Source organism: Pongo abelii, chromosome 13 (assembly GCF_028885655.2).
Source record: "Pongo abelii isolate AG06213 chromosome 13, NHGRI_mPonAbe1-v2.0_pri, whole genome shotgun sequence".
Taxonomy (NCBI): Eukaryota; Metazoa; Chordata; class Mammalia; order Primates; family Hominidae; genus Pongo; species Pongo abelii.
This window is the reverse complement of record NC_071998.2, coordinates 114906005-114925872: the sequence shown is the minus strand read 5'-3', so window position 1 is coordinate 114925872 and position 19868 is coordinate 114906005. Positions and strand designations below refer to the sequence as shown.

Below are 19868 nucleotides of genomic sequence, written 5' to 3'. Positions count from 1 at the left end.
TGACCTCATGATCCACCTGCCTCGGCCTCCTGAAGGGTTGCGGTTACAGGCGTGAGCCACCGTGCCTGGTGTTGTGAGCTTTTTCAGTTGAGCAGCTGTTTCCCGATGCTGGCCATGTCTCAGGCACTGCACTAAGTGCTGGGAAGACAGGGATGAGAGTCAGTTTCCAGCAGAAGAAACTCAAACAATTGGGTGTCGAAGACACAGGCCCATAGACAGGCCAGAACTGCTCCTGGGTTTTTCACCAGTTCTCTGCAGGCTGTTGCTTCCCTGGCCTTGCCACTGACCCTGGGCACCCCTACCATTTTCTTATCTGCTCCTTGTCTGGAAGATACTGCTGGTGAAAGTCTGAGAGCCTTTGCAGAGAGGACCTGCTAGAGAGTGGTGCTGCCTAACCTTAGCTTGCCCTCCTTCTCTGCAGTCACCCCTGAGCCCTCACTCTCCCCACCATGTGCAGGCTCAGGGATGGGGATGCATTGTCACATCTGGCGAGAAGAGGGGTACATAGGGTCTGTGTTCCCACAACTGCCCTCCTTCTCACTCAAGGCTGGTTACTTGCTGCCTGCCTGCCTCTTCCTCTCCTACCATTCCTGAGAGAGGAAGAGCAGTCTTTCCAAAGCCATTGACTTCACCTGGGCCTGGGTGCTGTCTCCTGAGGATTCTCTGGGACCCATCTAGACCTCTGTTTTCTCGGGTTTCATTAAATACCCCTTTCTGCTGCCTCCCTCCTCTCTTGCACATGTGCTTAGGTGCCCCATTCCTCAGATTCAACCTTTTCTTAAACTCCCTGTGCTTGAGCTTCTGAGCCAACTCTCTTGATTTCTTCTCACTGCCATATATCTCCAAAGAAAGGACCAAAAGGACCCTGTTTACTATCCAGTAGTGTTTGTTGTTGTTCAAATGAAAGCTTGAGGGGCTGGGCAGAGGCAGACACTGACGCTCAGAGAGGAGGAAGGAGATGAGGGGAAATAGAGGGGAGAAGAAGGAACAAAACACACACCCAAGGAAGATGGAAGGGAGAGAGAGAGAGCGAGAAAAAGCAGGAGAAGGTAGAAAGGAGACACACATCACCCGAGACAGAGTCCTGGAGTGACATCAAGCCCCCTTAGCATGTAGAACCTGCTGCCATCCCCTTTCCCCCCATACACACAGTATGCTCACAGGAATAGACCCCACACAGATGCGCCCGCCTTCATAGACATAGGTCCCTTCCCCATAGACATGTCTCAGGGTCTTCCACAGGGAGAGACACCCCCCGCCCATACACACCACATGCCAGATGTGTGCTCTAAAAGGTAGCCTCAGGTCGAATGTGGTAGCTTATACCTGTAATCCCGGCACTTTGGGAGGCCAAGGCAGGAGGATCACTTGAGCCTAGGAGTTTGAGACCAGCCTGGGCAAATTGTGAGATCCCCATCTCCACAGAAAATTAAAAAAAAAAAAAAAAAAAAATGCCAGCCATAGTGGCACACAACTGTAGTCCCAGCTACGCAGGAGGTTGAGGTGAGAGGATTGCTTGAGCCCAGGAGGTCGAGGCTACAGTGAGCCACAATTGAGCCACTGCCCTCCAGTCTGGGTGAGAGAGTGAGATCCTGTCTCACGGTTCCCCCTGGAAGAGATTCACCAGTGGGTTTTCATGCTGTGCTTCAGGGAGGAATATCCGGGGCTTCTGCAGGGATTGGTAGAGCTGGGAGAATCAATATAGTTCCTCTGCCAAGTGGTAGTATAATTTTATTTTTTTAATATTTATCTTATTTTATTTTATGAGACAAAGTCTTGCTTTGTCACCCAGGCTGGAATGCAGTGGCACGATCTTGGCTCACTGCAACCTCAGCCTCCTGGGTTCAAGCGATTCTCCTGCCTCTGCCTCCCTAGTAGCTGGAATCACAGGTGCATACCACCACGCCTGGCTAATTTTTGTATTTTTAGTAGAGACAGGATTTCGCCATGTTGGCCAGGCTGGTCTCTAACTCCTGACTTCAGGTGATCCACCTGCCTCAGCCTCCCAAAGTACTGGGATTACAGGCATGAGCTACCATGTGTGGCCCAACTTCAGCTTTCTATTATTTGAAAAGTTTTGGTTGCTAAACTGTTAGCTAGTTTAAAACAGGCAGCTTACGTTCCTGGAACTGTGGAGGGGAAAATGCTCTGTCAGTAACATCAGTGACGAAGATAGCTGCCGTTGTTGAACACTGGTCCATCTCCTTTACATCTGTGATGGCGTTGAATTCTTCCAACAACCCTGCAAGGCAGATACTGTTAACCCCATTTCACAGATGATTAGTAGACCAAGGCCCCAAGAGCTTTAGTAACTTTCCCTGATATAGACATTATGTATTATACTCTACTATCAAATTTTTATTAAGAGAATTATATGGACACATAATACACAAAAAATCGGATGTATATATGTATGTATACATATAGAGAGGCAGAAATCTGGAAAGAAATACACCAAAATGTTTAACAGAGACCCGTGATGGGGAGGCGGGAGAGGATTTCTGCATGCTTTTTATTTTCCATATTTTCCAATATTTCTACAAAGAAAAAGTATGGTTTTTATAATTAAAAGCTTTATTGTCACAAATCAGTGTTTATTCTAGCCAGTTGTTCTTTCCAGGTGCCATTCATTTCTCCTTTCATGTTTTCTTGGAGATACATTAGGTGTTTTATTTTCCTGTGAAAGCTGATCCAAGATCATTTTTTCAACCTTCTCTAACTCTAGCACTCTGAAAAACGGCTACCACCCTGACCAAGGGCAATGATGTTGGCAAGGAAAGCTGCTAAGTCCTTGTCATCCTAAATTTCCACTCCAGAAAATTCAGGTTGAGATTTGTATTTACTGGTGCCTGAGTGACTTTTGAGAGGAGACACCATCTTGGAAGTTTCTGTTTCTTTAATAGCAGTCTTTTTCCTGGTCTCTTGTTTCCGTGAAAGAACTTTTTGACATATGACCAAAGGATGATTACAGGCCGATGGGGATTGGTGTCTGTTTGTTAACTGTAAGATATAAGAATGATGAAATGAAAGACTCCAAGAGAAAAAACACATCTTCCATAATGAAGGGTTGATTTGACCACCTTCAGCCACTACCACTGCTTTGGTCAGAGACTACAAATGTCATGAAATTTGAGTCAATGCTAATAACTTCATTCTATTATGCCCAGTAACTTTCACCACCATTGAGTTTAATCCTTGGTGGTAAGAGCCAGCAGGGATAACTAGCATTTTAAGTAAAGTGCTAGGAGCCTGAAACATGTAAATTTGAAGGAGGTTTGCTCCTCTGCAGATGATTTAAATGTTAAGTATGTCCCCATGCAGGGGATACACAAAATGGAATCTGAAAACTATTATCTCCTGTAGAAATGAACTCTCAATTTACTCACTGCACAGGAAGGGCGGATTCTAGTCATTTTCACTGCCAGCAGGTGCCCTTTCTATGCATAATAGACTTCACAAGTGTAATTAACACATGAGGACCACTGCTGCCAGTTTTTCTTCAGGTACATGCTGCTAGGAGTTTTCAGGACAACAGTGTAGGCCATAAGAGCTTTTTACATGGCGCCTGAAGATGAAGTCTTCATTGACTTCTGGACAAAGACATGTTAAATGGGGCTGAGCCCAGACCCTGCTGTTGGTATCACAGGTCACAGTCATTGAGTCCAGAAACCCCAAAAGCTGTATTGCAGCCTTTTGTAGACCAGAGGCCATGACAGCAAAGCTCTAGTTTGCATGCAGTTAATAAATGAAAAGTAGGATACTGAAATCCCTACAATTATGTGGAGGACTAATTGCACATTCACAAATACAACATACAATCATCTGAGTTAACTTTAATTAGAGCTATAATCACAGATTTTAATTATCTGGAAAAAATCAGTTTAGTACAAATGGGCTGCCCTAAATATTTCTCAAATTATTTTTTTGTGTGTCCCTTCCTATTTTTGGAGTGGATAATAGTGTGGGAAGTGCCTAGGTTTTGGATTCAGGCAGACCTGGATTCAAATCTTAGTCTTATCTCTTATTAACTATGTAACCATTAAAAATCTGTTTTACCTCTCTGATCTGCAATGTCTTGTTCTGTAAAATGGGTATAACTTACCTGCTTTGAAAAGTGGCTATAGCCATTAGAGTTATTAGTCAAGTGGCACCTAGGGGCCCATTAGTAAATGATGATTGCTTTTTTCACCATTATTATAAACATGGGACATGGATTTCGGTTTCCAGAAGGTTTAACTCAACATTAAACATTATTCTTACTTCTGTTGCCTTGAGAGCTTAGGGGAAAACTTTATAATTCATCTTCTCTTTTTATCCCTCAGATTGTTTTTATTTTGATTTTTTTTTTTTATTTAACTTGAGTTATTGTATGGTTGTTTTCATTTGCAGCTGTGGCATAAGAATGAAAAGAAAAGAAACAAAAGCAGATGGCAGAGAAAACGAAAGGAGTAAGACATTTCCAGCCCTTATGAATATTTAAAAACATGTGCTGCTGATTCCTTTCTACTTTAGATCTGTGCCATTCCTTTGACTTTGAAAGTGAAAACGAGAATGTTCCCTACCTTAGCTGATGGTGGCCTTGACCTTGGCCAGTGTTGGGAAAGCCTTCGTGTTTCTGGGAGAAAAGGATTAACTTGCTAATGAGAATCAGCATTCCCTTTCATAATCACCATCTATTGAGTACAGTGTATGTGACAAGCTCTTTATAAACATTATTGCAAATCTTCAAAATCAAGCTGCAAGGTAAATATAGCTCCATTGTATATATTAGGAAATTGAAGCTCAGAGAGGTTTAGTGACTTACCTACTGTCACACAGCCAAGAAATAGTGGAGCCTGCACTTGAAATCCAAGGCCATCTGATATTAAAGCTTTCCTTACTAATATCCTCTGAGGTGTTAGAGAATAAATTGTACCCATCACCAAGATTTTTTGAAAAAATTCTTCATGTCAGCTTCTTGATGACTTGCTAATTGTAGACGTATGTTGTTATTCATTAATTATTCATTTATTCAGCAAATATTTATAGAGCACTTATTATGTACCAGGCACTATGCTAATTAAATTTTGCTAATAAAAGATCCCAGTAGAAACCATATGGTATTTCCCATGTAAATTTCTTTTTCCCCCTTCCTCCTTCAGAAGTAGTCCTAAATAGGGACCACAAATCAATTCCCAACTTGACTTGTATATTTGGTTTATTCTAGGCACTTATTAACACACATTTGTGATAAAATATTTTCAGAGCAGATCAAGACAAGCTCATGCTTTTCCCCCAAAGGACAGTCAGGTCAAAAGCCAAGTTAGTAGCTAGCTTCTGATGCTTTTTGAGGGCATTGTTGAACTGAAAAGTCAAATAGGATATGTACAGTGAAGGTTTCGATTTTGCATTTGACTTTGTAAAATGCCTCATATTTCTTGGCATTTCCAGATGACTCTGGAAGCCGTTCTTCCTCTCAGAGTGGGGATGCTCAGCTCTCTCTGAGAGATGCTAGTTTCAGGCCCTTTGTGTGCTGTTATGTAGGGTTCTGAATCAGCCCCCACATGGTGCATCACATATTCCATGTAGGATTTTCAACAAAAGATGCGCAGTCCACATAGGTGATGGGGCATCAGTCTGGACACAATTCTGAAGTAACATCCAGTTAATCAGATCTGCGCCCATTCCAATCACTGTCTTCATCGATGCCATGAAATTTTGCATAGGAAATAGATCAATGCTAGATTAAGTGGAATTCTTGATATTCTTGATGGCAGGGACAGAACTCAAATGAAAGTGTGGTGCGGTGGAAACAGAAATGTCTGGCCCTCACCTGGCTTCCCCATTTACTAGATTGGAGGTCACTGAGCCAACATTTTCAGATGGAGGTGAATAGTGATTACTACTGACACAAAGCAGGTGCTCTGTAAATAGTAGATACTATCTTTGTGTTATTCATAGCTATATAGCTGTATATATAGTCAATATATATTAATGTGTCTCTGGTGCTAAGAATTTCAACTGAGGCCAGGTATGGTGGCTCACACCTGTAATCCCAGCACTTTGGGAGGCCAAGGGGATGGATCACTTGGGGCCAAGAGTTCAAGACCAGCCTGAGCAACATAGTGAAACCCCATCTCTACTAAAAATAGAAAAAATTAGCTAGGCATGGTGGTACATGCCTGTAATCCCAGCTACTCAGGAGGCTGAGGCATGAGAATTGCTTGAACCTGGGGGGTGATGGTTACAGTTAGCCAAGATCATGCCACTGCACTCCAGCCTGGGCAATAGAGCAAGACCCTGCCTTGGGGAAAAAAAAAAAAAGAATTTCAACTGAATTTTTTTTTGCATCAGCTAAATATATAGACTTAACGTACAGAATGGAAGTGGATTAGATGGACAGTTGTGGCCAAAATTCTCTTACTTATGCCAAACTCTGGGCTTTCTAGCTTTTGTTAAAGATTGGGTTCCATAAGTAAGCAAAAGTTGTATGTCATTGCCATTTTGCAGCAAGTGCTTATGAATACTTATTATATTCCTGGCAGTGGGCATAGGAAGATAGGTGGACATAGATGGTTCTGGATCTGAGGAAACAGTACTTCACCAGAGAACTCAAGCATCCAGTCAAGATTGGGAGAATAGAGATTTTTTTTTTAAGCTAAGAAGCAGCAAGACACCAAGAGTGGAATGGTGCCACTGCGACAGAGCTCATCTGGGAGGGGCGGGAGGGGATAAGGACCAGGAACTTAGTTTCAGACAGAAGAGGAAGGGAAGTTGGGCTGTGGTGGGACTGATGGTTAGGAAATGCACACACACATACACAAATGTGTGTTGGTTTAATGATCAGAAATCATAGATTGCTAGTTGGGTAATTCCTCAACTGAGATTTGGCTAAACTTGACCCTGAGGCTTGAACAGAGAGGCCAAGTGAGAGAAAACAGTTCAGATTTGGAAGTCAAAGTCTTGGGTCCAAATCCTAGACTCTGGTCCTACTAAAGATGTGACTTTGAGTGAGTCACATCTCCTGCCTGAGCCTCAGTGTCTTTTGCTAAGTCATTGCCAGGGAGATAGCTAAAAGCATTGCTCTACATGAGGATCCTGGCACCAAGTAGGCAGCTGGAAAAATGTTTTGAGGTGATAACAGTCACTGAGCCCTACACTGAGATGCACCTTCATTTCCTTGAGCAGCACCCAAGACTGAATGTGCCAAGAGCCTTGTGGGGAAGCTTTGGACGATTTCTTTTTTCCTTTTTTTCTTTTTCTTTTTCTTTTCTTTTCTTTCTTTCTTTCTTTTTTTTTTTTTTTTTGAGATGGAGTCTTACTCTGTCACCCAGGCTGGAGTACAGTGGTGTGATCTCAGCTCACTGCAACCTTTGCCTCCTGGGTTCAAGCAATTCTCCTGCCTCAGCCTCCCAAGTAGCTGAGATTACAGGTGTGCACCACCACACCCAGCTGATTTTTTGTATTTTTAGTAGAGAAGGGGTTTCACTATGTTGGTCAGGCTGGTCTCAAACTCCTGACCTCAAATGATCCGCCCACCTTGGCCTCCCAAAGTGCTGTGATTACAGGTGTAAGCCACCATGCCCAGACTGGACAATTTCAATGTGAACTATTTTCCAGGTGGAAAAATGAGGTAAAGAAAAGACTGGGCCCTTTGTATTATCTGTGTCACAGATTCTGTGCTGATCTCTATTTATACTGTAGACTCTATAAGAAAACTGTCTTTTCAATTTCTCTGCTACATTTTTTAAGTTGAAATATAATCCACATCCCACAAAATTCACCCTCTTAAAAGTATACAATTCTGGCCCGAACTGCAGTGGCTCACACCTGTAATGGTGGGCAGATTGCTTGAGCCCAGGAGTTCGAGACCAATCCTGGGCAACATGGCAGAATCATGTCCCTGTAGAACAAATACAAAAATTAGCCAGGTGTGATGGTGTGTGCCCGTAGTCCCAGCTCTCTGTGAGGCTGAAGTAGGAGAATCACCTGAACCTGGAAAGTTGAGGCTGCAACAAGCTGTGATCATGCCATTGCACTCCAACCTGGTCAAGGAGAGTGAGACTCTGTCTCAATCAATCAGTCAATCAATGTATGTATACAGATCAGTAGTTTGTAGTATATTCCAACTATCTAATCCACTGTCCATCTAATAGATATATCACCACCACTAATTCCAGATACATTAGATTTTTAATACAGTCTATATTGTTAGTAAAGTAATACATTCTTATTATAAAAAACTTTTTTAGGCTGGGTGCAGTGGCTCATGCCTGTAATCCCAGCACTTTGGGAGGCCCAGGCGGGTGGATCACCTGAGATCAGGAGTTCAAGACCAGCCTGGCTAACATGGTGAGACCCCGTCTCTACTAAAAATGCAAAAATTAGCTGGGCGTGGTGGCCTGTGCCTGTAATCCCAGCTACTCTGAGGCTGAGGCAGGAGAATCACTTGAACCTGAGAGGCAGAGGTTGCAGTGAGCTGAGATCATGTCACTGCACTCCAGCCTGGGTGACAGAATGAGACTCCGTCTCAAAAATAATAATAATAATAAATAAATAACTTTTTTAGCCTTTTAAAGTACATATAGCAAAAAGCAAAAGGTCTGTAAAAATGGGTTAGTCTGTGTAGATGGTTGCCATTCAGCCTTTAGCCCTGTTCCTCTAGAGGCACCCCGGAAGGCACCGATGTCAGGAGTATAGCGGGACAGCTCTCACTGGCCTCAGCAGTGTCACTCCCAGCGTTACTGAGACTTTCAGGGTTAAAGAAGACAAGATGTCCCTTTAACACAGGAGTGACCCTTCCCAGATTAGGGGAATGGTGCTTGTTGGCTTAGCCACCCACCCTTTGGGGAGCTGTCTGGACCACAGCCTAACCACCTCCTAGCTACTGTATCTGCCTCTGAGCCTCTGGACCTGCCCTGCCACTCCCACCTTCCCCAGCTCCCTCCTGCTGCCTGAAGTCGGGAGGGGCAACAGCCCGCCTCCTCTGCCCTAGTTTCTGCTGGCCTCCATGCAACGTTGCTGGCCCTGACTCCTGCCTACCTGCCTGAGCATTGGCCTGGTTTTCCATTTCTCATGACACATTCTGTATGTGAGTGACACATTCCTCACTCCTCCCTGATTTGGAGCCTGGCTTGAACCCAATACTTAGAAAACTCTGGACATTCTGGGGCACAGTATAGGGGGCTCTATAGCAGTGACACTCTAGATATGTTCCTGGGAGCCATAGTTCACCCGTAAGGCAGGGGCCACAGACCAAGTAACATCAGGGTCACAGGAAGTTTCAGCAGTGCAGCAAGTGACCTCATGGCAGGGCTTCTGGAGATAGTGTGCCTGCCTCTTTCAGGTGCTGGCACCACGGACAGTATGTGCAGCACCAGCATAGTGATAGGCTCTGAGTGACCTCTCAGCAAGTGTGGGTTTGTCTTCCCTTTAAAACGTGATGAATGGAAAGGCGAGGCTGAAAAGGTAATTGGATGCTATGCCTCTTGGCACATGGGATGAGTCCTGGAAAAACAGCAAGAGAAAATCTCCTTTTATTACCAGTTGCGCTATTTTTTATACTTTTTTTTTTTCTGTTACTTTCTCTTCATTTATTTCTCCATAAGCCTCTTTCTCTTTTTCTCTTATTTGTTTTGTGGCTCATTCATTCGTGTGTTTCCACAGGATCTCGTGGGCTGCTTGTGGCTCACAACTTGAGACTTCCTTTCCGTGTCTGGCTTTAGCTGTTATGGTTCTCATTGAATTCTCTGTGGCAACAGAGAGCCCTGTCTCCTGACCTTTTCCTCTGTGATTAACTTATTCTGCCGCAGTGGTCTTAGCCACGGAGCCCTTCCTGATGTTTTCCGAGTCTGTCGCCTTCCGGTAGGCCAAGGAGGCACAAAAGGGCAGGCTACCCCAGGCTTTGATGTTGACCTCCCAGAATTTTGTCCAGGCATTATCTTTGTAACTCGTGTTCATTTCTGTTGCGTCCAGTGGCTTGGGGCTCTAGAAGGCATCTCCGCCGCCCCCACCTGCATAGGTTACCCCAGGAAGCCACAAAGCGACACTCAGAAGGGCATTGTCCTCCCTCTGCCAGTCACTGATCAGCTCCAGTGATACACGTGTCTTGCATTAGCAAACCATCTCCAGCGCCCACTGGACATCGGTGCACACTGAGCTCACCTCTGCTGTGGCAGGGCCCCGTGCTCTCACTGCCGAAACCACAAATGGAAGCTAGGCCATCTCTGCCTTCTCTCCTAATCCAGAATTGTTCCTGGTCTCCTCATGGATCCTCATCCTCTGTTGTTGTTCATAAATCGGAGAGGGCTGGGTTGGAAACCAGGAAAGACATTAAATACTTTTTCCCCTAAAAAGAAAAAAGCTTGCCTACCTCGTGGCAGTTACCCCATACTTTCTGCTTCTCACCAGCTGTGACCTTTGTCGAGTCACTTAACCTCTTTGAGCCATGGGTTCCTCTGTGAATTATGGAGACCCACCCTTCAAGATTGCTGCAGAGATGAAATGAGGTCATCTCAAGCCCTTCCGTTGTGTACCCAACAACACCCTGTGCGTCTCCTTGCAGCGGTTTGCGCATGTACAATAATGCGCTTATTTGATCTGCCGTTAACTGTGAGCTTCACATGGGGACCAGATCTGTTTTTCTCTCCTCTTGCCCCAGACCAGCATGGTGCCTGATATTAGTGATAACTGTTGACTGACTGACTAACCGGCCTGTGGAAAACAATTTTCCCTCCCCAGGAGCCTTTTGAAAATTCAAGCTCCTGGGTGGCTGGTTTCTCCTGTGGACACCACAAAATACCTCACAATCTTGTTTCCCTTTTGGGTTGGTGGCCAGAGTGTCCAGAGCCAAACCTGTGACCATCCCAGCAGGTGTCCCAGCATGAAATGGAAACACTAACCTTGCCACAGCTTCCTTTTTTTCCCCCCTTAGCTCCTATTTCTTTTCGTACTTTTGTTGCTATGTTGAAAATATTCATATAAATCGCCTTAAATCCCGCTTAGAACAGAAAAGAGTATCAGTCAATTCCAGCTAGTAAGGCAAATATAGTTTTATTCTGGCTATGAACCCACTAGCTATTTTACTTTTTTAGCTATAATTATCCGGTAACCATTTTTTGTCAACTGTAGCATAATGGTTAAGAGAAGTCACTAGCAAGTAAGAGTAGCATAAGAGACTTGGAAGTAGAAGGATTTGGGCTGGGATCACCATTAACTGGGTGATCCCATAGGCACGTTTTTGAGAATACCTTTTTAATTCTATAAAATGGCCAGGCACAGTGGCTCACGCCCATAATCCCAGTACTTTAGAAGGCCGAGGCAGGTGGATCACCTGAGGTCAGGAGTTCAAGACCAACCTAGGCAACAAGGTGAAACCCTGTCTGCACTAAAAATACAAAAATCAGCCAGGCATGGTAGTACACACCTGTAATCCCAGCAACTCGAGAGACTGAGGCAGAAGAATCACTTGAACCCAGGAGACAGAGGTTGCAGTGGGCCAAGATCGTACCACTGCACTCCAGCCTGGGCAACAGAGCAAGACTCTGTCTCCAAAAAAAGCTATACAATGGATGGTGTAAATTGGATTATTTGAGGATTAAATGAGATAAGATGGCTAGAGCCTCCTATGCAGCCCTTGAAATGTGGTGTGTGCTCAGTAAATAGCTCAACTGTTTTATCCTTCCTGCTCTGCACGTGGCACCATGGGAGGCTCTGGGAAACAGGACTCTGTGCTTCGGTGACTGACAATCTAGAGTCACCCTTCAAATCAGCACATGCTTTATGTCAAATGGGTAACCCGGACAAAAGCCCCTACCAAGAGAGGTGTTAGCCATGACTGGGCAATCTGAGAGGCAGGCAGCATGGCTTCAGTAGGACTTGAAGGAATGTGAAGCTGAGGCCTGTGGGGCCACCATGTGATTGAGATGAGCTCAGAGGCACTTTAGGGACCAGAAGCTTCCTGTGATGGAAAAGGTAGCAGGGGAGGAGGAGCTCAGACAGAATGTGGAAGCTCCTAGGTCTTGTCACAGCTGCAGGCCAGCCCTTAGGGAGCAGGTTAGAGAAAACCACCTAACCTCCTTCCTCTGCAGGCTATGGGAATGCTGGTCTCCAGGAAATAAGGAGCTTGCTTTATCCCCATATCATGGGCTTGGGTTCTAGTCCCAGTTCTGCCACTTACTAGCTGTGTGACGTCAGAGGAATGATTTAGCTTTTCCAATCTTAGTTTTTCCATCTGTGAAATGGTAGTTCTGATAGTACCCTCCTTATGCTGCTGTGGTGAGAATCTAATGAGGAAAATGCCTTAGCCTATACTGGCTCTTGGCAAATTTGCAGTCAGTAGTGGCTGCTCTTACTGGCTTCCTGTCCTACACTGGCTGTTACATTAGCCTGAAGAGCAGCTGTCTCATCGCTCTCAGTAAGCCCAAAACCGTGATCATTCGCATTCTCCAGCAAGATATGTTCTCTGGTGTCTGTTCTTTTTCTTTTTCCCATTCTCTTGTCCTTTAACCTCTCTAATAAAGCCAGGCTCATTATTTCGAGCAGAATTTAAAACCACAAGACAATCTGTGTTTACACGTTTGTGTCTTTTACAAAAAAAGAAAAGCTCACATAAGACCTCCTTCAGAGTTTTCCTTTCTGAATGTGGGATCCCCTTTGCCTGATCAGGGTATTTGATTAAGAAGATGGTGGGCCTCTGAGAGGTAAGGTGACACTGTGATGTGTATATTGTAACGTGGATACCTATGTGTTTATATGAAAAACAGAAAAACAGTGATCTTTCCAAATCCCTGGGCTACCCTAAGCTGTGTTCCTTCATGATGGCAGAGGTGTTGCCCCCCTGGAGGTGGAGGGACCGCCTCTCCCTTGTTTCCTCCCCCCTCCCACTTTGTCTTGGGAAGCTGTATTTTTTTTTTTTTTTTTTTTTTTTTTTTTAGCAGCCAGTGTTCCTTTATTTCACTGGACTCATTTCCAATTAGTAGCTGCTCACCTCAGGGGAACATGATTAAGAGAGCCCTGGTTATCTGGGGGAAAGGAATTAAACAAATTGTGAAAGTGCGGTAATAATGAACAAGGACTACAGAATCGTTAATAAGTCTGCAGTTTCCATATTCTTGCTTCTTCCTTGCTGGGAATAAGCTCATGCCATAGGACTTACCTGTCAGAGAAGCGCTCGGCATCACAGGCCTGGAACCAAGAGGACTGGCGAATAGCCCTTTTGGTACCCCAGCGCTCTTTTCCTTTCAGCTTAAGTACTGAGTATGTGCTGTGTGACCTCACGCACAGAGCTTGGGCTCTCTGTTCAGCAGCCTTGCGTCTGAAGTACGGCTTCACCACTGACCAGCTGTGCGATCTCGGCAAATTTTTTCTTTCTGAGCCTGTTTCCTAACCTGAAAATAGGGATGATAGCACCACCTTGCAGAGTTCCCTTGAGCATTATGTGTGTAATGCATAAAAGTGACTGAATTATAGTAACTCAATAAAAGTTCCTTTTCGTCTTAAGAAGATTCAAACTAAAGATATCTTCCAGGTAAAGGTTATTCTGTTGTGTCTGCCTCAACACCAGCAACAGAGCCCTTTTCCTTTTCAGGGGAGAAGGAAAAAAGAGTTACTTTTACTCTCCTGTTTGTAACTGATGAAATCAGATAGTATGGTAATTCCCAGAGAACAAAAGCTTCATACAGATATACCCCATTCTGCTCTTCCAAGATGTACAGTAGCATCCTACAATCACTGTCAGTCATACAGCAGTTGTGACATGGTTGTCATGACCTGCCTATGCATAAGTTTGGTTATAACTGTTAATATTATCACCACTTTAATTTAATTATGTGCATTGTTGGTTCTGCACATGTTCTTTAATTGCCATTTAAAATGTCTTCAAAATTGCACTATAATTCAATATTGAAAGGTAAAGTCACGTGAATGCTGAAAGGCTCTGGAGAAGAGAAGCAGAGTATATACATTTGCTATTACTGAAGCAGATATTTCCATTCATGTTTTCTAGAACAGCAACAAATAAGTTCTTTGTTGAACCTAAACAGGAAGATCACTTCTAGTAGATGGATTTTGGTTTGGTTTTGTAACTGAGATACCCTTGGAAAAACATGGACGTTTATGCCTCTGAATTAGAAAAGGATTCAGTTGTGTTGGATTCTGAATATGAAGTTTTTTTTTTTTTAAATAGCTTACCCAATTTATTTTGCTATGTTTTATTTTTAATGTATGCTCAAGAGTGATAAGAGGTTTTTAAAAATGTGTCCAAGTGATCAGAAAGTCATGAACCATTGTTTCGTTGATAGTTTTTCCGTTATTGGTGGTACATTAGAACGGAAAGGCACCCTCCTGAAGAGAGTGATAAGCAACCCTCCTGAACTCACTGGAGTATCCAGGAGACAAGAGTGTGCTTGGGAGTCAGAAATCCATGTGTAGAGATGATGTGTGCCTGTCAAGCACCTCCCATTCCTCATGGCATCTTCACTGTTCTTACCAGCAGTTTACCAGGTATCCCAGAGCAGGTATCCTACAGAACCAGGGCTGGAACAAGAAACCATTCTGTGGGTGATAGGAGAGTGGGTCCAATGGTGCCAGCCATGCCAGGGGCTCAGAGAGAACCCTACCATGTGCTGCTGCTGTGCCAGGTACCTCAGAGGTTGTCTCTAATCTCTACAACAATCATGAAAGATTTCTACTAGGCCAGGTACTGCCTTATTGGAAAATGCTTTGCTAGGATACAACAAAAGATAAGAAACAGCCCTGTCCTTTAATTTTTAGTAATTCGGTGTCTAGGAATTCATGCAACATGAAGGTGTTCATTTTTATCACAGTGATACTTATAATAGTGAAAAGTTGGAAGCAACTTAATGTCTACTCTAGGGATAGCATTCGATAAATTATGATACATCCATATTTGGTGGAATATTATGCAGTCTTTAATAATCATAAAAATTATAGAACAATCTGGGAAATGTTCATGTAGCCAATGAGAAAATAAAACAATGTATGCACTTTGTAATTTCAAAGATATAAAGCTGTTAATGTGAGCCAGTATTAGAAAGAAATGCAAAAGAAAAAGTAATTGTGTTAGGATAATATAATCATGGGTAGGTGTTTTTCTCCCCAAACATTTCTTTTAAAAATAAAAAGACAAAGAAGAGGTTTCCAAGAAACTGAGTCAGTAGCTACAATAATTATTGAGATATAGTGAGAATAGAAATTGTTTTCAGACTGTACCTAGAATTACCCAATTGGATAAGTACCACATTGAGATGTTCAGGAAATTCTAGGTTTCTTTTTCTTCCCTCTCCCTCTTACCACTTGGAATTCGTAATTATATATTTGCAGAGCAAACATGCAGTAGATTCAGGGAAGTATCTGCGGCTTCGTACGTAAATGATGACAATGTAAAAGGTATTTGTCCAAATTTGCATTTATACAAAACATGGAGCTGCTATGATTTCAGAATAAATGTGTTTTAAATATTTTCTAAATACAGAGCTGTTGCAGTTCTAACAATACTTGGCTAAGAAAACTACATTTCTACGATAGGCCATAGTTACTCTTTGGAAAATTATTGGGCTTTAAAAAATGCCTATCTAAAGATACTTGAAGAATGAGTTCCATTTTGCCCTTTCTTGCATCTTCAGTCTCTTCCATGAGGTCCCTTTTTCCTTTCAGGGTATCATTGATTTTTATTATAGGACAAAAGGGCATAGCATTAAAGTTTACATACATAAGATCCTATGGTTAAGTTATACAGAGGGGTTTTGCTATACATATTTATTTTCAGCCATTTGAATGTCTTTTTCTGTATATTAACTCATTTATTGGAATTTCAGTTCTACAATTATGGTTAAAACCCATCGTCACTGGTCAATTGCATGATTAAATGTAGGAGATGGGAAGGGTGATAAGATTTAGTTAAATATTATGGATTTGCGCTTTCTCCCTTCTATGTGTTAGGCTGTGCTTCTGGTCACATTAATAAGTGGCCATTTTTCTGGAATTTGTACTCTTCCTGCTTCCTTTCATTACATTAGGCAAGGTTCCACTAGATGAGACATTTGCAGTCTTAAGACTTCCTGCCAGGGTTCAGACTTTGTATTTTTGACATTGAAGCTGTCGTGTTCCTGAAGCTACTTAATTAGAAACACATTCATTTCAGTGTACACTGGAAAAAGCTTGGACAGCAGAGCCAGGCACACTGGGAAGTTTGAGCATTTGTGTAGCTGGCAGCTAAACTAATGGTTTACAGTTTAAGGGGAAAAAAAAATATCACAGGGCATTTCCTTGCCCCTAGAAGCAAAGAGAAGCTGAATGTACACAGCAGATACCTAAAAAAAAAAAAAAAAAAAGAAAAGAAGAAAAGACAACTCCACTTTCACTGCAATTGTGTGTATAGTTCTTTCTTTAGCTATTATCAAATACAAAAGTCTTCTAGAATAGTTAGCAAACTGAGCTGCTAATATTCAAGTCTGTTTTACATGTTCCCAAGACATATTATATTACTGCTGAGAACTGTAGTAAGGAGGACATTTTGTATTCTGGGGAAAGGGGGAAAGAAAGGATTTTTGCTTGAATTTTATTTGTTGAATGGTAATGAGGGAATTGTGTCCTTTCTTATTTTTAAATGTTTGAGCAATTTAAAAATATGTATGTGATGTTTAGAAACCTCCCTTGCCTATCCATTGCTTTCAGGATAAAGCCTAAACTCTTTAGTATTCAGTTGGAAGCAAACCTCTCCTGTCTCATGATTTACCACTCCTTGTTTCTCCAACTTTGTCCCTAAAGAGCCATCCTTGTCCATCCACCTCTACTCTACCAGCTGCCCCAGAAGAAAAGTACCTGGTCACCCCAGTCTGAGTCAGGTATCTTTTCTCTAGGTTCAGAAAATACCATCTGCACATTTCATAGAATATATCCCATACTACAGAGACAGATGGAAAAGTTGCCAATCACATCCTTCCTCGCTGTCCCTTGACCTCCTTCCCCTAACCCAAAGGAAAGCATTGCATGGGGAGTGAGCTTGGGGATTTCAGGTTCTATATTACAAAGTCAGTGTGGCACAAAGGAAGAAATGCGTACTTGGGAGTCAAATCCCAGGTCTACCACTGACTTTGTTTTGTGGTATTAGGTAAGTGCTTTAACCTCTTTAGGCCTAGTCCCTTCTCTGTAAAATGGCTATTATATCTATGGGTATTGCAAAGTTGTTATGTGGATTAGAATAGATGAATTTAAAGTTCCTCATATAATGTCTAGCACATTTGTTATTGGTAGGTAACATAAATGATAACATATACACACACACACACACACACATACACACCGACCCCTGAAATCAATGGCAGGACCGGTGTATCCAAAATGCCCAGGTTTAAACCCACTGGAGTTGAGTTCTCATGCCTTTGCTCAGTCACTGACTTAGGGAATCCGTGGCTCCGTGAATGAAGCAGTTGGCAGAGGCTTTCTGAATTATAGTGTCATGGGATGGCATGTGTGCAACTGGGGAGGAGATGCTTGCTGGCAGCTCTCCAAGTACTTTGTCCAATCAGAATGGACAGTTAGATCACATCTCTTGATGACAGAGGAAGCAGCAAATACAAAATATTCTTCTTTGAAACACATTATGCCCTTCATCCAACCTTAACTGCTTTTTCTGTTGTAATCATGGCAATAATCATTCCCATCTGTATTAGAACTCTGCTGATCATTTAACGTATATTTTCTTTGATTCTAATAACAACGTGCTGGCTGGAATCCAGGATTCCATTTTAAAGATAAGGCAACTGAGGCTGTGCGGTTGCAGAGCTGCTCTTTAGGAGCTAATACCAAGGTTGATGCTCTTCCTGCTACCCAAGCTGTTTCCAATGCTGCCCACGTTTTGAAATTCTTCTGAAGTTTCTAGGCTTGGGAACAAAATGTCATATTAGGATTTTTGTTGTGAAAGGAAATGTAACTATGCATACGTTTATTAAAACAGTTTTTCTCCAAATAGTGAACCATCTGTAATTTTGTGTCAGAAGCAACAGACATTAAAGCAGCTGTGTGTCTCTGTTTCTCTTCACAGTGCTCCCATGCCCTACCTCATAGGAATCCATTTAAGTTTAATGGAGGTAAGTTGGCTTCTTTCCTCCCCAGATGGCTGTACCTGGGGCTTTGCTTCATTGTGTGGCGGTGGAGAGACCCAGTCTCAGCAGACACAGCTCTGCACGTGGGAGCGTGCTGAAGCAGCACTTCCCAGTGTACAGAGCTGAGCGTTCGGTTTGGACGCTCTGCACTGGGCTCTGTTTTCAGGGTTTTCCCACTTTGCCGAGAGACTGTGGATTTTCACGGGTTGAGGGAGTGAGGGCAAGGAGGCAGGAGGAAAGGGTTCTTTAAGGGTTTGAATGAGGGAAGGGAAATGATTTGCTTTTCAAAATGTTTGTTCTAATCGCTATAGCAATATTGCATTCTTCATTGTAGTAAGTGTGATATAAAATGTATATAGAATCATGAAGAAGGAAATTAAAATTATGCACGATACCATTATTCCAGGTTGAACCATTGTTAGCATTTTACTAATCTCCCTCTTGGTCTTTATTCTCTAAATATATGTTTTGTATAAATATGCATAATTGATATACTTTATAATTTTATGTCTTTATTTTAATTAACGTGGCTTGGGAATCTCTACATGTTTTTATCTACTCTCAGTAATAATTTTAAGTTTGCCACCTATCATTCCCACTATTTGGATATACCATAACGTAACTGTTTTCCTACTGTTGGACACTGAGGTTGTTTATAATTTTTCACTATTATAAATAGCATTTCAGCGAACATCTTTATGCATAAGGCTTTATCTGCATTTTGCCTCATTTCCTTAGCATAGAACCCCTAAAGTAGAAATGCTTGGTCAAAGCTATGCCTCGGATGCCAGATTGCTTTCTGTATGGCTGTACCAATTAGATAGCAATTCTTCTAAAGGACTTTTCTGTGCTTTTGTAAGTGTCATTAGTTTGTAGACATGTACTCTAAGCCCTTTCCTCCTCAGAAGAGAGTTTTAATTTGTACTAGAGCAAAATGAGGCATGGGGAGGTGCTTGCCTGTGTTGCACAGGAGATAAGCTCTCAGAGGGAAAATCTACAGCCATGTCCGTCTGCGGTGGTGCTTTGCATGTCTTGAAGGAAGTGCTACTTCTCTTCTTCTGTTCCCTTCATTTCACGTCGACGAGGACCACCTGCTTCACTAACTGTTGCACACTGTGCTATTGTGCTTACGAAAATGAAAGAAGTTGGTTATCGAAAAACCTGTTTGTTTGACATTGAGAATCTTGATCAAAATAGACCACAGAAATCTGCTCAAATTTCTAATTTGACAGGCCGGCCATGTGGCTCCTACATTCTGTTAACAGTTCCTCCTTGTCATCACCCAGCCCTAAGCACATACAGTACACAGTTTATGGACTATCTGGGATGATGTATTTAGATCAGATTGAAGAGATTTCTTCTGTGTTTTACCTTTGTTTGTCAAGTTTGGGGGTCTATTCAAAGCTCCCGTATGAAAAATTGAAATTCAAAGTAAATACTTACCAATGGACCGTTAGTGCCAATTGCTGTAGAGTTTGAAACACTAATATAACGACTATTTGGTCTATCGGAGTCCACAGTTCCCTCCCGCCTGCCTCTCCTCCTGCCTTCCAGACTGCTCCAGCACAGGCTTTTTCAGATTCCTTTTTATGTCCCAGCGCCTCAGCATTCTCCAAGTTTCTAGTTTTGTCTTTCTCTTCTTTTCTATGTGCACTCTAGTCACCTTGTTTAAGGCCTTTTGCTTCAGCTACCAGGTCAATGTCAATGACTCAGCTGGGATTCTAACGCTGGTCTGCCTCTCCCTGAACTTCAGGTCCAAAGTTC

General features: G+C 42.7%; 1 protein-coding gene across 22 annotated transcripts in view; it reads left to right on the top strand.

Annotated features, from left to right (window-relative positions):
• DENND1A (DENN domain containing 1A) overlaps positions 1-19868 on the top strand; it is a 543986-nt gene that overhangs the window by 297826 nt on the left and 226292 nt on the right. For all 22 annotated transcript variants that reach the window (XR_008509988.2, XR_008509986.2, XM_063714418.1 and 19 more), the window contains one exon: positions 18044-18089. Coding sequence is in view for 20 of the 22 variants with exons in the window: in XM_063714418.1 (XP_063570488.1) it covers positions 18044-18089 (46 nt within the window). In the remaining 2 variants the exon portion in view is untranslated. The remainder of the gene's footprint in view (positions 1-18043; positions 18090-19868) is intronic.